This window comes from Ipomoea nil, unplaced genomic scaffold (genome assembly GCF_001879475.1).
Source record: "Ipomoea nil cultivar Tokyo-kokei standard unplaced genomic scaffold, Asagao_1.1 scaffold0813, whole genome shotgun sequence".
In the NCBI taxonomy this organism is placed as follows: domain Eukaryota; kingdom Viridiplantae; phylum Streptophyta; class Magnoliopsida; order Solanales; family Convolvulaceae; genus Ipomoea; species Ipomoea nil.
In genome coordinates, this window is record NW_017617241.1 from 1,875,967 (window position 1) to 1,894,438 (window position 18,472).

Sequence of the window (18,472 nt, forward strand, 5' to 3'; positions counted from 1 at the left end):
GTGAGACAACATCTTCCCGTGAGACTAAAAAAATGCACACACAAAAGATTGTGTGCACTCATGTTGGGCAAATTGCATACACTCTCGTCTGTATGCATTCTATAGTAGACTGTGTGTATTCATGTTGTGTCTAACCGTCTCATGGTAAGATGTTGTCTAACTCAATTTATATACAAATTCGCAGTATGTTGCCAAACACCTTGTACTCAGATGACATATTGTGACTTTTCCCATGTAGGAGGTCATGAGATCAAGCCTTAGTGTAGATATTGTTGACTCTTTGTGCTTCATTAGGTTGAGAAAGTATAAAATTCGCCATATGTAATTCATACAAAGACTTTTTCCATGAGTTGACATTACTTTGCAATAAACTTTATACATATTGAATACTATTCATCAGCGTAACACATCGGTAAATATTGTATTGTGGTACCAAAAACATGACTTCAATTTATTTGGTTTTCTAAGAATTATAATTAATGAAAAATTGATGATATGACATTATGATCTGATGAGTCAAAAGATGGATGAATGGGGTGGGTGGGTGAGTAAATTTAAATGTATATATAGATGGATTGATGAGCAGTAATTGTAGTATGCCATGTTAGGTATGTCTAATAAAAGTGTATTAAATGTCTTAGTTAATTACCACCTTGAAGAAGCAACCTTAGTTAGTCAAATGTAAGATATTATTTCCACGTACCACTACCTTTGCACTTCTTCTCTTGCTTCTTCGATCTTCTCCACCTACATTTACTGCAATTTTTATCATTTATATGTAATTAATATTGATCACTAGCTAGTTTATAGGTGCATGACAGATAAATATAAAGATTTGTAACGATTGTTATTTGTAATATAAGTGATTATCGTATAAAATTAAATAAAGATGTAAAATTCATGACAAGATCGATCAAATAAAATATAATCAATAAATAAATACTTAAAAATGTAAAAGTTTGTCATGATTCATAAGTTATTTGTTGGAATATAAAATTAAATAAATAGATGAATAAAATATATGATTTTAGCTTCTCACCTAACACAATTGAAATATAAATAATGATTTGACTATTCACAAATTAAAAGATCAAATTTCAACACCCCACATTAAACTGCCCAATAGTTATATATCAGTTGGGGTATAATAGCAACTAAAATATAATACCGACCAAATCCACAATTATTTATAATAAATTAATTAATATTATTTTGAGTAATATAAATTAATATAATTATTAATGGAGTACTTAATTAACAATTTAAAACATATATTAGATACGTCACACCAGATTTAATTTGTGGGAAACAGGCCGGGTTGGTGAAGGAAATAAAATCGGGTCATATATCGTATTGACTACTCCTAGGAAAAAAAACAATATCTTATCTTAATTAAGATAGAAGTATAAGCTATCTAGTCAATTTGTTACTATTGATTAACCTTATAAATTCAGTTGAATTTAAGGTTTTTATAGTACTCGACTCAAAAAACTCGTGAATATAATTATATTTTATGTTATAATATAATTGAGATATAATATTGATTTTTGTTATAAAATACATATATAAGTTTTGTGTAAAAACATAAATGAGTGCTCAAACAAGTTGAACGTTCAATCAACAAATTAAATTTATTCAAACTTGATCTAAATTTGAACTTTAATTTTTGAAATTGAACCAAATTTCAATACGGAGTATTTATTATGGAAAAATTACATTTTTGGTCATCTAATTTGACTAAAATTGCTAGTTCGTGCATAACTTAGGGATGAAAAATGGTCACACATACTACGGGTATAACTGAATGATAAAAAATACAATTTTTTTCTTTAATTATTTAGACTTGATTGACTATATACACATGAAGGGAGGAGGCGGCAAGAGAGACAAATAAAATTTAGGAGTAGATAAAGATGAGAATATATATTTTTGAGCGACAAGAAAAATAATCTGTGTATTAAATTATTTTGTGATCCTGGTTGATAAAGGATTAAAATGAAAATATATTAATATGATGAAGGTGGAGACGGGGGGCGGGCATAAATTGTGTCATTATGGCTTTTGTTGACCGCTCATATTGGATAGGTAATGCAGCCTGCCCCTTTGCATGCTTCTCTCTCAGACAAGTACTGCCCTCATCAGTGCCCATCCATGGCTGATCGAAGAGAATGAATTATCTCAGCCCAGCCCTCACTCCTATAAATATATATATATATATATATATATATATATAATGCATATCTTAATCTGTCAGTCAGTACCATATATCTATCTATATTTATCATGCATCCTATTTTGACTGCCAATATATTTCAAGATCTTATTATATATTACATATAAATGTAATAATAAGATGAAATTCAATTCGAAGCAACACAATTTATATATATTATTGTAGCATATTAATTTACCAAGATGGACTTAGAAAATGAAGCGGATTAAAAAGATATGGCAAAAGGTAGGGGTAGGGTGGTAGTAGTGGCCTCAGACCTGGGATTGTTGGACAGAAATTACAAGTGTGGGAACAAGTAGTGAAGGAGAGAAGTTATGATAATATTATTAGTAAGAAGGTAGGTATGGCAAATTAAAGAGGAGGACCTAATTGCACAGAAAGGAGTTATTGAGAGAATTATTTATTGTATGTTAGGTATATATTAAATGGCCATAATTAGTTTCAGGAAGGGATCGATCGGATCAATTATATTATATTGTTGGCAACATTTAGGTGTATACACTTTTCAACTATTTTTTTTTTTTTAAATTTATTGGTTTTATATATATCGTCTTCAATTTTATTTCTGCAGCTAGCAGGACAGATTTAAATTCTGAGTATGTATTTTTCTTCAATTCCCTTTTATTAAAATAAAAAGAAAAAAACAAAGACCAGTTCTCTTACGATGAAATGAATTGAATGGATACAAGTCAGAGTCTCAATTAAATTAAATGCCATTTTCAGTATTTATTGGCATCAGGTATCAGAAACTCTTTAATTTTCGCCGATAAAAGTTGTTTTCCTCATTAATACTTCTAGTTGCTGTACACGTTTCAAGCATTTATATTCAATTTGCATTAGTATGCTATTATATTCTTGGGTTTTGGCCTTTTGGGGTCCATAATACTTATTATTATTCATAATAAATTCAATAAAAACGACTTTTGGGTGGTGTAAACAAATTATCAAGTAAACTTAGGATGTGTTTAGTTCACACATGAGAATTCGAATTGGAATGTGAATCAAATACTTGGTAATGGTAATATGTTTTGATAAAAATATTTTACATGTTTGGTAATATGGTGAAATTGAAATGAATACAAATATTGATGTTCGGTTATGTATGATCCTATAATGTGAAAAAAAGTTTTAAAAATACAAAACCAAAAAATCAAGGCAATTGATCTGATCCTAATATAATGACATCCAACGCATTAATATGAACAAAAAAAAATCAAAACAAAAATTTAAAAGAACTGATCCAAACTTACAAATCAAATTATCAATATAAAATGGAACGATAACTTTTTAATTAGGGAATGAAATTCTTAATTGAAGGGGTTTTCAAAAATCTCATAATTGTGTTTTAAAAAGTTGTCAACCAAACAATAACTATGATTTTAATTCACATTCCTAGAATGTAAACTCATGAACCAAACACACCATTAATCTTTTAATTCAATTCAATTCTATATGTCAAAATTCATTCAAGCTCAAACGGTTGGTATGTATTAGTCCAATTACAATACTCTAATATTTAACTTGAATTTTAAGTTTACATTGTTAGTTGGGTCAACTTGATTATAATTAATACTACATATAGTTTAGTAAAGTGATTGTTAAAGTTTGACAAATTAGAGAAGATGATATATATGTTGATTATTTATTTGTTTTTGTGCAATAGCATTTGGTATAGCAATGTTAATTTGACTTGGCTTATCAACTGTCCCAAACAACTAGTTAGGTTGGATTTGGATATTTTAAGACTTTAGAAAGTAAGAGTATAATGAATTAAATTGTTGAGATCGAAGCAGTAGGTGGTATGCATTAAAAGTTGCGTATAGTAAGATGATTCATAAATGGCATGGCATAGGTGATGACCAAAAGGCCAAAGGGCGAGAATTTATGATACATACATACATTATACATACATCTCCCAGGCCACAAATTGAACTCATCGATCCTGTCCATCTGATCTGATCTGATCTGATCTGCAGGACTTCTGCAACTCTTTCATTCCTGGCATTGGCATTGTGAGGAACACTCCCCCCCCCCCCCCCACCCCACCCACCCGGCTGGCTTTCTTTCAGATAAAAGTTTAATACAAAAAATAATGCATCTTCTCAACCATCCACGTACACGTGCAACACATTCCCCTTCCTAGATAACATATGTATATATGACTAAATCTAGTACTCTTATGTTTTTTTTTTTTTGCACAGACAAGGGTATATACATGCATGTATGATTGACAGATATATTCTATCTTTACAAAAACTCTTATGTTATTCTTTCTTTACTTTGCTGCTGCCTGCAGAGTGCAGGGGCTTCCAATGGCTACCTGAAATCTGTGGTAATTCCATTCCATTTTGAATGTCTTTCTTGGTTAATTCTAAGAACACAACAGCAGTTAGTTTCAAATGTAACCAATTAAAACCAGAGGGAATTGAAGATGATATCAAATCAAAGATGAAGGAATATCTCGGATAGAAGAAAGATCATTGATTTTGTCTGCCATTCTAACAAAGCAGTTCGAATCTTTAAAACATCATCTATATACTATACTGTTCTATTCACTTACAGACACTATATCTTCTATCTTTACAAAAAATCACAAGGATCAATTCAATGCCACCCCTCCCTCCCAGCCTCCACAAGCTTTCTTATTTTAATTTATATTGATATGTTGAGATCTATACGAGGCTTCTTGTCCAGCGTTGGTGATGGGACGACAGTGTTGCATCGGGGGCATCTTGGGCTGCTCTTGGATATTAGAACATAGAGCAGACAGCTAGGGCAGCCAGCAGCAAATGAAGCAGAGGTATTCTCTTCATCAATTTCGCAATAATCCCTGATTGAAGAAGATAGAGAGTTTGAAAGTGGTGACGATGAGTTTGACAAGGAGATTGATCGCTTCCTCGTGCTTGATTCTTTCTCCGCCCTCTCAAGCGCAGATTTTACTTTCTCAAGCGTGCACACGCTGTGCAGACTGGACGAGGAGGGTGATGATGACGATGAAGGCACCAACTTCAGGTCTAAGTTGGTTTCATCAAAAAGGTTCAATTGTAGCTTTGATGAGGGAGGAAAGTTGAGGTCTTGCAGCTTTCCAGCAGGGTGATTGTTTTGTTGTTTATTTTCCATTGTAGAAGCCGAAGAGTTTGTAGAATTACATCTCTGAAGGTACACCTTTCCAGACTGATATCAAGAAAACATAATAATAAATATCAATACCAGCCAGAACCAAGTGTATGAACAAATATGATTTCAGAAACTAGAGCATGATTACCTAATTAACCACAGCATTAACTATGGTACTAAGTATAAAAAGAGATATGATGAAGAAAACTAACATTCAAGAACTAAAATATATATGGCTTCAGCCCTAAAGGAAGGGCCAACACCCAAACTGTTTTGCAGTGGTGCCAAAATAGATAGGTAAAATGAAAGCCTATGTGTGGCACTGTACTAAGTAGGGATCCTGTCTTTTACTTAAACAAGATAAATGTTGATCTTAAGGCAACTATGGACACAAAGATAGCATGTGCGATTGCTATTCTCCAATCAAAACCTTAAAATTCCAAACCGAAGGTAATTAACAGTACAGTCATCATCAAATCAATCATCATCTAGGTTGCAGAGCATGTAAACGCATACCATTCATACATCCATCCACCCACACACTAATAAATCAAATCAAAATTGTCAGGAACATAAGGATTGACAAAAATCAACCGTTAAACATACAAGAAATCACAGAATTCAGAAAAAAATGAAGCATCAAGTTGGCATCTTTCATCTAACCAGACCAAAATTGAGACCAAATAAAGGATTCATCGAAACATGAAAAGATTGAAGGCAGGTATACCTTCAAGTCGAGGCGCTTTTCCCATCCAGAAGGAACCTGCAAGTCAAGGTCCAATTCCTTTGAGTCAAGGGAGCAACAGCCACCAAGCAAGTCCCGAGTGATCGGGGCCGTTGGTTTGCCACCACCCCCAGATTCATTCATATCCCGACCGCTGATTGTCCTGAACAGCGAGCTCACGTCAGCGGCCATTGAAAAGAGAAAACACAGAGAGAAGGGAGAGGCAGACAGGCAGAGGAGTTGAAGAGTGCAAGGAGTAGAAAGATAAGAAGGCAATGGAGTCCGTTATATATAAACTAACCATAAATACTAACACGGAGTACATTTATTATAATAATTTATAATTTATTATAATAATAATTTAGAGAGACGAAAATTAAGAATATAAAAATAATAATGGAGTAATAAATAGCATTAACAGTAGTTGAAGATTTTAGGGATGTATTTCGCGGGCCCGGTGAGAGGGGCCCGTCAGTAATGGCGGCATTAAATGCAATACGGGACAGCTGTGAGTTATTACATTTCAAATTTAATTTTAGGGATAATAAGAACTCCCATTTACGCCCTTTAGCTTCCTTAGATTAGATGCCTCATTAATGATTCTTATGACTTCTAACCTTCCCTATCTTTTTTTTTTCTTCATTTGAAATTTCCCTTTTTTTAATTAATATATAATAATTGAGGTAGCAATTTGATTCTTGATTGTTGACCTTTTACTTGTCAAACCAAAGTTTTTTTTTTTTTTTTAAATTGATATATTTGCAGGTCTTTAAATTATTCTCTATATATAAACTTAATCTTTCAATTATGTTCATTTATAGTTATATCTTTCAACTTTTTTTACAATGTCCGTTTTGATTATGTTTTTAAATATTTTGTTAGGTTTTGACGAAATATTAATTTAAAAAAAAATACTTTAAAAAGTAGAGAAAGAAATCCTTTTTTTTTCACTTCTCCTTATATCATAAAGGGTGTTCCAATGCATTTGTTTGACAAATTTCAAACTTCAATCTAGTGATAAGGAATAGCTAAAAGCAAATTTCCTATATATGAGTTCAAATATGTAAAAGAAACATAGTACAGCACTATAAAAGTTTACCTCATTTAGGATAAGAACAGAACTAAATATTTTATATTTACCATTGTTATTTAAGTTTTATAATGATTTCCATCCAACTCTACTAGAATATTAGCAAAAATAACTGATGAAAAAAAAAAGACACAACAATAATTGAATAACTAAATTAAACATAATATTTAACTTATGGATCAAATATGCTATTTTCTCTTTCAATTATTTTAAACAACCTGCTTTTATATTGTCTCAGTTTTTTTTTCCTAAAACTAAATCTAAAAAGAAAAACTACATATAATGTGATAGTCAGTACAATTAGCCATAAGGGGGGTAAATTTCATTAGGTTGACTATATAATGTCTATTATATTATATATAATCAAATAATAAATTTACTTTTACTATTAAAAAAACACCGGTCTTTTTCATTCATAATCACTACCATTCTTAATATATATTGCTACTCAACCATATTTTGACTATTCTAAAAACTATCCAATTGTATTATTATGTGCTTTAAATGTTTCATTAAACATGATTTGTTATTCACTTCTCCTTTACTAATGCACCAAATTGCATTATATATATTGCAAATCCATATATATAGTACCCCAAGCTTTGCTTTTAGGCCCTTATATTTTGGAGTAACCCCAAATGACAACACTAAATTTTAATATATTTTTCTATTAGTTATGAAGTATAATATTTAATAATTGATTGCATTCATAAAACAAATTAGTAGCTAGGTGATATATTGATATATTACAAAACATAATGGGACTTAAATGAATCACACTAATGTAGTAGGGACTATGCATGAATATATTGTAAAAATTTCAATTCCTAATTCCTAGTCACAAATGTTAGTTGTGGACTTTAAGGATCCTATGTTATATACCGTAACCCCCAGAGATAGCTTGATTTATTTATTGTTATGAGCATTTCAATTTTTGTCTTTAATTTTAAGATTTTTTTTCCACATAAATAAAATAACACAAATTTATATTGTACTGTAATTGAGTTCGTAGTATTAAAAAAAAAATTAGCACATTGTCATATTCACCCAAAAAGTAAATAAAAAAATTTGCACATTGTCATAGTTATTTTAAAAAAAAAAAAAAAATCCTCATTTAATTTTCTAGCAAAACAAAATATTTCCTTAATCCTAATTATATTCCTTCTTTATTTAGAGAAATACAGTTTTCAATACATGGCAATGTGCCAATTAATGTCAAATGGAGATTTCGTTATCTGATTATAAGGAGAACAATAACAACGCGTTTGATTGGAATGAGGTAATTATGGGTGAAATGGATTATAAATGGAGAAAATTATTTTTTTTTTTAAGTTATAGAATAATTGTATAATTCGTCCCTAAGTGTTGATCGTGTTCATTTTTCAACCCTAAGCTATCATTTATATTGCACTTTGCATCTTTTTACTAACTTTTTTTGTGCTCACTTTTTGTCCTTAAGATATACTAAAATTGAAAATTCCGCCGTCCCTAATGATTTGTAAGTAAAAGGACAAAAAATGCAATGTCAATGATAACTTAGGGACGAAAATGGAGCATGACAAATAATTATGGACAAATTCTACAATTATTATATAATATATGGACAAATAATGCAATTTTCTCTTATACTTATGTGGAAAATGAATAAGGTGGGAATAAAGTATGAATTCACAAAAAAAAAAAAATGAATAAGGAATCTATTAATATTTTTATGTAATAATAATAATAATAATAATAATAACGACTTGTGTAGGGTTAACAAAACAAAGACAAAATTATCCACACATTACTTCTACCTCCACCCCCTTGGCGTGGAATTTATATTCCATGAAAAGGAGTTGCAATTCAGCTAAATTGCAACCCCCACTAAGCAAACAATGGAAGTTTACATGCTCAAGAATTATATATTGAAAAAGAATTACAATTATATTGTACCAAACATGCAGTAAAGGATCCTTCTCGATCCATATATATTCAATTGAGTTAATACCATATTTTATCATTGAATTTGGTTTTATTTGTTTGCAAATTTAATCATCAATATTAAGATTATTCTTGCATAGGGGAATAGGGGATGGCATATTGGCATTATTTATTATTTTTTTTAATTTGCCAATGAAGGAAAACTATATTTTGTAAAATCATAAAAGAAAATGTCAAAATATAGCCAGGATTAAATTTGAAGCGAAGTATTAAAATTAAGGACTAAACATGATATTCTATCATATTGAATTTAGCATTAATGTTTAAAAAAAAATATTAGCATTGGGAATATAATGTGATGCACTAATATTTGGGCCTGGTGAGGGCCGGGTGCCCGGGTATTTGCCTTTTACAATTTTGTATATTTAATAACGGAACAACGTATAGTAGTGATTAGGTCATAATTTTGTGCAAAAGCATTAAAGTTAGACATAAATGAATTTTGAATGACAATATTGTGGAGTAAATGAATTTTGAATGACAATAAATATCTTTTATTACTATGAAATGAAATAATATAAAAATAAAATGCAGGCCGGCATGGTGCAATAATGTCCATATTTGGATTATGAAGATCTCTTTTTCCATATAATAATGCTCTCATTACTCACCCCCTTCGTCTTTTCTTTAATTTATTAATTTATTTTCATGACACTAATAATAAATGAGTTTATGTACTACCCTTTTCGATGCATCTAAATTCTGCATGTGTTTTTCCTACAATTCACTTTTGGTATTCTTTCTTCATTAATCCGTAATTTAATTTCTTACCATTCAAGAGAGATGGAATATTTGGTATATGTATAAATTGAATTTAAAACTAATTAATTCTCATTATATATATATATATATATATATATATATATATATATATATATATATATATATATAGGGTCAGGTTCCTGTGAGGTCAGGTCTTCCCGTACAGTCGGTGCAACATACACCATTAGGTATGCATAAATGCACCACACAGTGTTCGTAATACACCATTATGTGTGGTGTATTTTTTGGCATTTTATTCTGGTGTATTTTCGAACACTGTATGGTGCATTTATGCATACCTAATGGTGTATGCCGCGCTGACCGCACGGGAAGACCTGACCTCACTGGAACCAATATATATATATATATATATATATATATATATATATATATATATATACACGTATGTATGTATAGAATTAGGTTCAAATGCGGTTGGTGCACCCAAGTGCGATTGTGCGGTTAAATCTGAGCCATTGATCTTGCTTAAATCAACGTCTGGGATTATCAAAATTAAAAAAAAAATGCGGTGACAATTTGGCAATTTTTGTATCTAGGTTAAATTTAAGGTGCTTGGTTTTCCTTCTTAAGGTGCGTGGATTTTGTGCTTAAGGTGCATGGGTTGTGTGTTTACTGTGAGTATTTGTTAAAACTTAAGGTGCATAGTTTTCCTTCTTAAGGTGCTTGATTTTTGTGCTTAAGTTGCGTAGATTTTGTGCTTAAGGTGCGTGGATTTTGTGCTTAATGTGAGTAGTTGTTGAAACTTAAGCTGCGTGGTTTTTCCTTCTTAAGTTGCGCTGTTTTCCTTCTTAAGGTGCGCGGTTTATGTTCATAATGTGCTGTGTTGTGTGCATAAGGTGCGTGGTTTGTGCACTTAAGGTGAGTGGATTGTGTTCTTAAGGTGCTTTGTTTGTGTGCTTAAGATGCGTAGTTTGTGTACTTAAGGTGCTTCAACCGCACAGAAAACCTATACCCGCACCTAAACCGAATCAGACTGTTTGAATTTATGTTCTAATTTTAATTCAGTTTCTTTGGATTTTTCGTATATTGGTTTGATAATTAAGCAATGTATCGTTATTGATAGTGACATTGGGAACGTGTTTGTTCGCCAAGAGATTCTGGAAAGATTCCTGGATCACAACCGATCCATTGAACACTATGACAAGCACTAATGAACATGAGAATGATGAAGCATGCGTTTCTTTTTTCTGGGATACAACGACAAGTTGGTAATGGGAAGAACTATCGGACCTCTCTCTGGACATAACGAAGAAGCTGGAGCTGATGGAACTCCGGGAAGGAAACGATGAGGCCACATGGAAGGCGGAACCCTCAGGTATGTTTTCTATTCGCTCAGCTTACAACACGATTCATGAATGTGCCTCGCCTGTACAGGATACTATTTGGAATAACATGTGGAGAATCAAGGTGCCACCTAAGATGAAAACCCTGATGTGGACAATTTTACATGACAAAGTGATGGGGAATGCCGAACGCCGTAGAAGGGGCTTCACCCGTAACGGGGATTGTCAGCACTGCGCTGGCCATGAGGAGACAACGGAGCACATATTTCGGTCTTGCCCGAAAGCCATGGAAGTCTGGAATGGTCTTCGGGGAGCTATTGGAAGTTGGAACACGCATCAAACCACGTTCAAGGAATGGATTGCCCACAATATTCATCCGAGCAGAAAGAGAACGGAAGACTTTGATAGACCAACCATGTTCACAGTCGATTTTTAGAGGAGAAGACATTGATCCTAGAAGGATGATAGTTTCGGTAATGGAGGCAGCTAGGGAGATTGAACGAGCTTTCGATCATCTGCATGCACAGAAGCTGGGCAGCCATAGATGTAATAACACTAATCCTCACTGATCCTCCTCCAATGAACATGAGTGGACGTTGAATGTAGATGCTAGCGTCAAACCTTCATCTCAGAAAGCCGGCATTGGGGGCATCCTTAGGAAAGCGAATGGAGAATGGATGGGAGGTTTCCATGGGAGCTCAAGCTACGCAGAAGCTGCCATCATTGAAGCTGAAGCCATTTTGAAAGGCCTAGATTGGGCTTGGAGATCTGGCATCCGAGACATAGAAATTCAATCAGATGCTGAGAGAGTCATCAATTGAATTTTGGGTGATCAAGAGCTAAGGGGATCCATCTGTGTTCATGTTGAGAATATCCGTCGTTAGCTGAAGGAAAACTGGAATATTTCAATCAGGAAGATCGTTCGCGAACAGAATGAGTGTGCTGATGCTCTCGCGAACTTGGGCGCAATCATGGAAGTAGAGTGGCGGGAGCTCACGACGAAGCCATCATGCATGGAGGAGATTATTGGTTCTGATCGACTGCATGCGAACTGGAACTGGAGTGAAAGGAACTAGATTCCACTCGGGGTATCCCCTCCTTGTTGATCCAAAAATAATAATAATAATAATTGGATTGATATACAATTGTATAAATTATAACATTGAATATTATATAGTGCAATTGAAGAATTGAGTTGGATTGGTTATGTTTTCTGATGTTATCATGAATTTGAGCAAATAATTGCCGAATTAATAGCTAACGTGTAGATATACGCATCCGGTGTTGAAACTTTACAAATTTTATATATTAGTGTTTATGATTTGTATTGATTGAGCTAATTAGCTCGTTGTCTAGCAACTCAGTTATATACATTATTTGTACGGAAGATATATAGCAATTTTGCCATATTTGTATAAAAAGAAATCATATATCATTGGTTTGAATTACACATTATTGAAAACGTCTTTGTAAACGACAATGGTAGTAGTAACATAATTTTGTCCATCCTCATCTAGAGCTTATCCTTTAGGCTTTCAAGATGGGTGACTCAGGAAAAAACCACATGCCCCATCATGCTCTCCGCCGCAACCGTATAAGTTATCTTGAAGAATTATATACTGATAAGCATAATTTGTATATATACAGATCAGTGAAGACCTCGGCGTTCTCGCGGTGGTTCACGGGGGCTTCTTGCTACGTCAATTAATTATTACCATAAAACGATATTGTAATATTATTTACACAATTATATTATTATTAAAGTAAATATAGAACAAATAAAGGAGAAATAATTTTAAAAAGCAAATATAGTGTCAACTACTAGTCTATTATATAATAATGCATATTACATGTCAATTTATAAAGTTGTAATATGATTTCTTACTAGGCGGTGGAAGAAGGGAAAGAAAGATTTACTAGCACGGGAAGAGGATGAAGTATAAAATGAATAATTACAATTGTTGTTGTCACCAATCCATTGTATTTATATGTAGAGAATGTAAGAATTATAAATTAGTAATATCAGTTTTCTTTTTCAATTTACCTTATCTTCAAAAAATTATTTCATGTTGATCCGACCACTTCCTTTTATATTTCTAGTCAATTAATAATATCTGTTTCATTTTTCAATTTGCCTAATTTTCGTTTCTTTTTTCATTAGGATCCTTTTATATTTTGAGTCAATTAATAATATCACTTTTATTTTTCAATTTTTTACTATTGTTTGGGTCTGAATTTCACAAAGGGGGATTTTGTATATATTGACATTAATTTGTGGTACCAATTTATTAGATATTCATATTAGTATATATTGACTAATATATTACAAAAGTTTTTATGAAAAATTTCAACGAAATTCTAATATATTAGTTAGTGTCCATATAAAATTTTAGTTAATATATACTATTAATTTTGTAATATAAATGAGATTCTAATATATTACTTACCGTACACTAATCTATACTAAGATGAATATTAATTAATTGGTTAAAAATTAATAAAGCTTAATTGGAACACAATTTTATATGAAAATTAACTAATATCTAATGAATTGGAAAAAAAATTCCGTTTGAATTTTTCATTTTCCACTTTAATTTGTGGTACCAATTAACTAGATATTCATATTAGTATACATTACAAAATTTTATTTGAAAAATATCAATAAAATTCTAATATATTAGTTAATTTGCATATAAAATTTTAGTCAATATATACTATTAATTTGTGGTACCAATTTTAGTCAATATATATTTCTTCATTATATTTGGTTGGACAGTATCGTTGGATTTTATAAAAATGTTCTAAATATTGTTTTTTTTTTTTTTTTTTTTTTTTTTGAAAATTCTTAAGAAGAAGAAAGAAAAGAACAAGTTGAGTGGGGAAGGAAGGATAAATCATAATTCTCGTACGTAGCTAGCGCTGCCTGTATTAATGAAGAAATAAATGTAAGAAGGGTACAAAAAGTAAGAGGTGGGCAATATAGAAGTGAAATATGGCGAGACTTTGAAAGAGAAAGAGGAGGAGGAGGCATTTATGAGGCGGGGCGCTTTCATTTCGCATTTATTGCCTTCCCACTTTTATTTATGCTTTCCCTCTCTCCAAGAATATATATATATATATATATATTACTCCTTTCATATCTTAATGTATTTTAATCATGGATTGGATGAATATGCAGCATGCTTCTATACTCTAACCTTCAATGCTACATTTATTGCTAGCTCCTTTTCTTTCCTCAATCCCATCTTACTTTTATTATTACTATTCACCCCCTTTTCGTTTTCTTTTTTTCTTAATTGCATTATATTTGACCCAATTTTTTTTAAGTGCTTCATCACACAAGAAAAAATATTTCAAAGCCTGTGTTAGTCATCATTGTACAGTTTAAAAAATGTGTCTTTTACTATTCCCTTCACCATTATAAATGGGAATAAAAAGTCAAATAAATCATTAATTCATACGTTAACATGCAATTGGATCCTTAAATTAAAAATAATGATATACTTAATTAATCAAACAAGCTAAAATAGTATAATTATATGAAATAAACGATTGGCATTTTTTTTTGAGAGGTTAAGCCTCAAAACTATCTAATTATATGAATGATAGCTCTGCCAGTATCCTGAGCGAGAAGAGGACCCAACCCTTCTGAAACGACGCCACTGAACACACAAGTACCCCAGTTCTCGCTTTGCACCAAATTAGCTAAGAAGTCGGCACATTGATTCCCTTCCAACCGATTAGCTAATTTGGGGTTATGTCAAACTTGCCCGCCATGTTGAGGTAGTCCTCCAATAAGGAGCAACAAGTTTTATCTCCATCTTTATCGACCCGTATAAGATCAACAACCGATTAGGAATCCATATCAACAATAATCCGGTAAACTTATTTTTCAAGACAGAGTCGTAGACCCTCTCTTAGGCCCCACAGCTCTGCCATGAAGCAATTCGTAATGTCAATCTTGATTGTGAACCCCACACCAGTTTACCAGTAGAGTCACGAACCAACCCCCTAGCTGATAGCTATTTGTATTATTTATGTGGCTTACTATATTGAAATAATTTATTATGAGACACTAATCTAACGTTATATTTAAAAAAAAAAATATCTAACATTATTTTAATTGTTAAATTAAAAAATGAAGGGTTATTTCCATATGGAAACCATTGGTTCTACTTTCTCAACCTAATGAAGCATAAAGAGCCAATAACACCTCTACCGAGACTCGAACTCACAACTTCCTATTTGGAAGTCCAACTCGGGTGTCATCTGTACATAAGGTGCTTGGCTGAAGGTTTTACCTTATTATTATTATATTATTACATAGAGATGAAAATATTTTTGTTCGTTTTTATACGGAGACAAATAATTAGGTGAAGATAGTCGTCATAGTCTTCTTTATTTTCGCATTGTTGTTTCATTTTGCTTTGTTTTATTGATTTAACTTTGTTTGCAGTTTGTGTTTTTCCTCTCGTTGTTTTGACGAGTTTCTTCTTCTCGTTTACTTTGCGAGTTCTTCTTCATAAAGCGTGAAACGATAAAACTGGTCATGACGTATGTGAATCTTATCCTGGGTGACAAATATGACAATGAAAAAGAGATTCATATGAACTATGATAGGCAACTCAACCCGATAGAGATATTGTCAATGGATAGAATAATGGAAATATATATTCAGGGAGGTGTGCAAGACTATTCAATCAGTGTTAGTCTTAGGTACGTTTGACAACATCATTAAAGAAGCTTTAAGTTCATCTAAAGAATTCAGCTTCAAATTTGTAAAACAGTCTGTGAATCAAGTTTTCTAAGCATTGCTAGGAAAGTTGTTTCTATATCTTGACTGTAAGGAATGTTTGACCATTCCGTGAATCTCTTTGTAAGCGTTTCAGTCTATGATTAATTAATTAGCTTCTTTATTTTTTAAACAAAAAAAAAACTAATAAATTATATTAATTAAAAAAAAAAATTGAAGGCACCTACCATAACTACATTCATCTCATTTATTTTGTTCCCCATACATATAAATAAATACATTTTTAAAGATAAATATAGACACAAAGACAGGCTTCCAAAAATTACGCCATGATGTAATAACTTCTTTTGGGAAAATAAATACTCCGTATTACTTTTCACTTTGGCATTTCACACAAATTTCAAGCCCAGGAGATGTTCAATGTTTGGGTGCACGCAAACGGATCAAAAAAAATATCAGATCCAATGGGCTCATCATTTCAGCACATTTCGGCCCATATAAAAGCCCATCAACTGTAGCACTAATCATTATTGTGTGAACCATATTTTGTATTTTGTATACTATAAAATAATATACATTTAATATATTAAAAATGTACTTGAGTACTTCGTATTCAGATAAAGTATATTATTTCAATACTGAAAGTACAATATTTTATATAATGTACATTTAGTAAAAAAATAATGTACTTTTAATATATATTATAAATGTACATTCCTTTTATGGTATATACAACACTATGTGGATCATGGTTCACACAATAATTTGTCCTGCACCACTTCAAATCATGACTTCCAAATCTCCACCTATACACTATTCAATTAGGGGTGACCAAGGTTTCGATTCCGGTTCCTTGAATGGCGAAACCGGAACCGCTGATTCTAACTGTAAATATTTATTTATTTTCGAAAAAGTAAACACGCCAAGGCTCAAAGTTGAGTATTGGGCCTTTGTGCGCAAAGACCAAAGTTTGGCCTTTGCGCCAATCAGTTGTCACACTGCCCAATGCGATAATGCGGCAGTATGCTGCAGGCTTTAGGCATGCAGCTTGGCCCATGTTTTTTTTTTCTCGGTTTGGAATCAAAATCAGTGATTCCGGTTCGTTTATTATAAAAATTTTAATCAAAACTTTATTGGTTCGGTTATGAACTAGAACCGAAACCGTACGAATGATTTCGATTTCGATTTGATTAGCACAGTACCAATTCTGATTCACACTTTCAGTTCGAACCGAGCCGTGATGACATCTATATTATGATTCATTGATTCAATGAACATGAAATTTCTCTTGCAAGTTCTTAAAAAATATATATATATATTGAAATTTCAATCTTCTTTTTTCCATTGGACGGCTAAACATCACATCCCTGCGCTTTCCTCTCCATTCGTTTGTCTTCATCACATCTTTCCACTCGTTTTTATTTATTTTATTAAATATTATTTAAATAAAATATATTCTGACTTGAATACTAATGTGGGCTCCACTTTCCCCATTCAAATGTTCAATTCTACTCCGTACTTCTTAATGGCCAGACAGATCACATGGGATTTGCTTACCCCTCGTTTTGAGACGTTGCTCCCATACGGTTATTGGTGAGACTCGATCCCTGGTCATTCTTTCAAATTTTTACTTTTATGATCAGTTGAGCTGCCCATGCGGGTCGGCACTATAAATTATGGTTCTATTGTATGTGTTTTGTATTATGATTTTTTGCATTGCGTTATGATATTTTATGCCTTAAAAATATGAATTATGTATCTTAAATAAATTAGTAAGGTAAAAATTTGTGTGAGATAGGGTCGAGTTAATATGAAATGTAATACTTATACTAACAAATGTAACATTAAATCAAGAATAAAATATTTATTACTTATATTAGAAAATGTAATACATTTAGGGGGCGTTTGGTTCAGGTTATATTACGTAACAAAGGGAATATAACATTCCAGAGCTTACATTCCTATGTTTGGTTCATATTATCTGAGGGAATATAACATTCCCAGGGAATGAAACATTCCCTCCACATAGAATTTTGAAGGGAATGTGATTCCCTTCATTTTCTTAGGTAATGTAAAATAACCTTGGATATTTATAAATTTTGCCATTTTAATTTTAATTATTTAAAAATATATATTGTAATTATATATTTTTTATTTTTATTACGTTATGTTAGCATATAAAATAATTTTGTTGATTATATTACATACTTCAATTTTAACTAAACACAAGAATCTAACATTTGCTAAGGTAATCTAACATTCCGTGAACCAAACGGCCCCTTAAAGAAAAATGCAACACTTTTACGTTTTGATGTAAAAATATTACATTTTTCATCAAATGTATTACATTTCATTTTATAAGTGCAACATTACTCTTGACGGTCTCACACAAGTATGACTCAATTAGTAATTGTGTCATTTGTTATGAATTTCAATGTCTTGTGTTGTGAAATTACGTGTCTATAAACACAAATTATATACCTAAATTATATTTGAAAAACAAGTA

At 31.8% G+C, this 18,472-nt stretch overlaps 1 protein-coding gene across 1 annotated transcript; it reads right to left on the reverse strand.

Annotated features, from left to right (window-relative positions):
* Positions 1 to 4,668: 4,668 nt before the first annotated feature.
* Positions 4,669 to 6,353, reverse strand: LOC109178000. Its single transcript, XM_019327488.1, has 2 exons — positions 6,078 to 6,353; positions 4,669 to 5,407 (listed from the first exon to the last, which is right to left on the reverse strand). The coding sequence occupies exons 1-2, from the start codon at positions 6,264 to 6,266 to the stop codon at positions 4,886 to 4,888; spliced, it is 711 nt and encodes a 236-aa protein (XP_019183033.1). The 5' UTR covers positions 6,267 to 6,353; the 3' UTR covers positions 4,669 to 4,885.
* Positions 6,354 to 18,472: the final 12,119 nt, after the last annotated feature.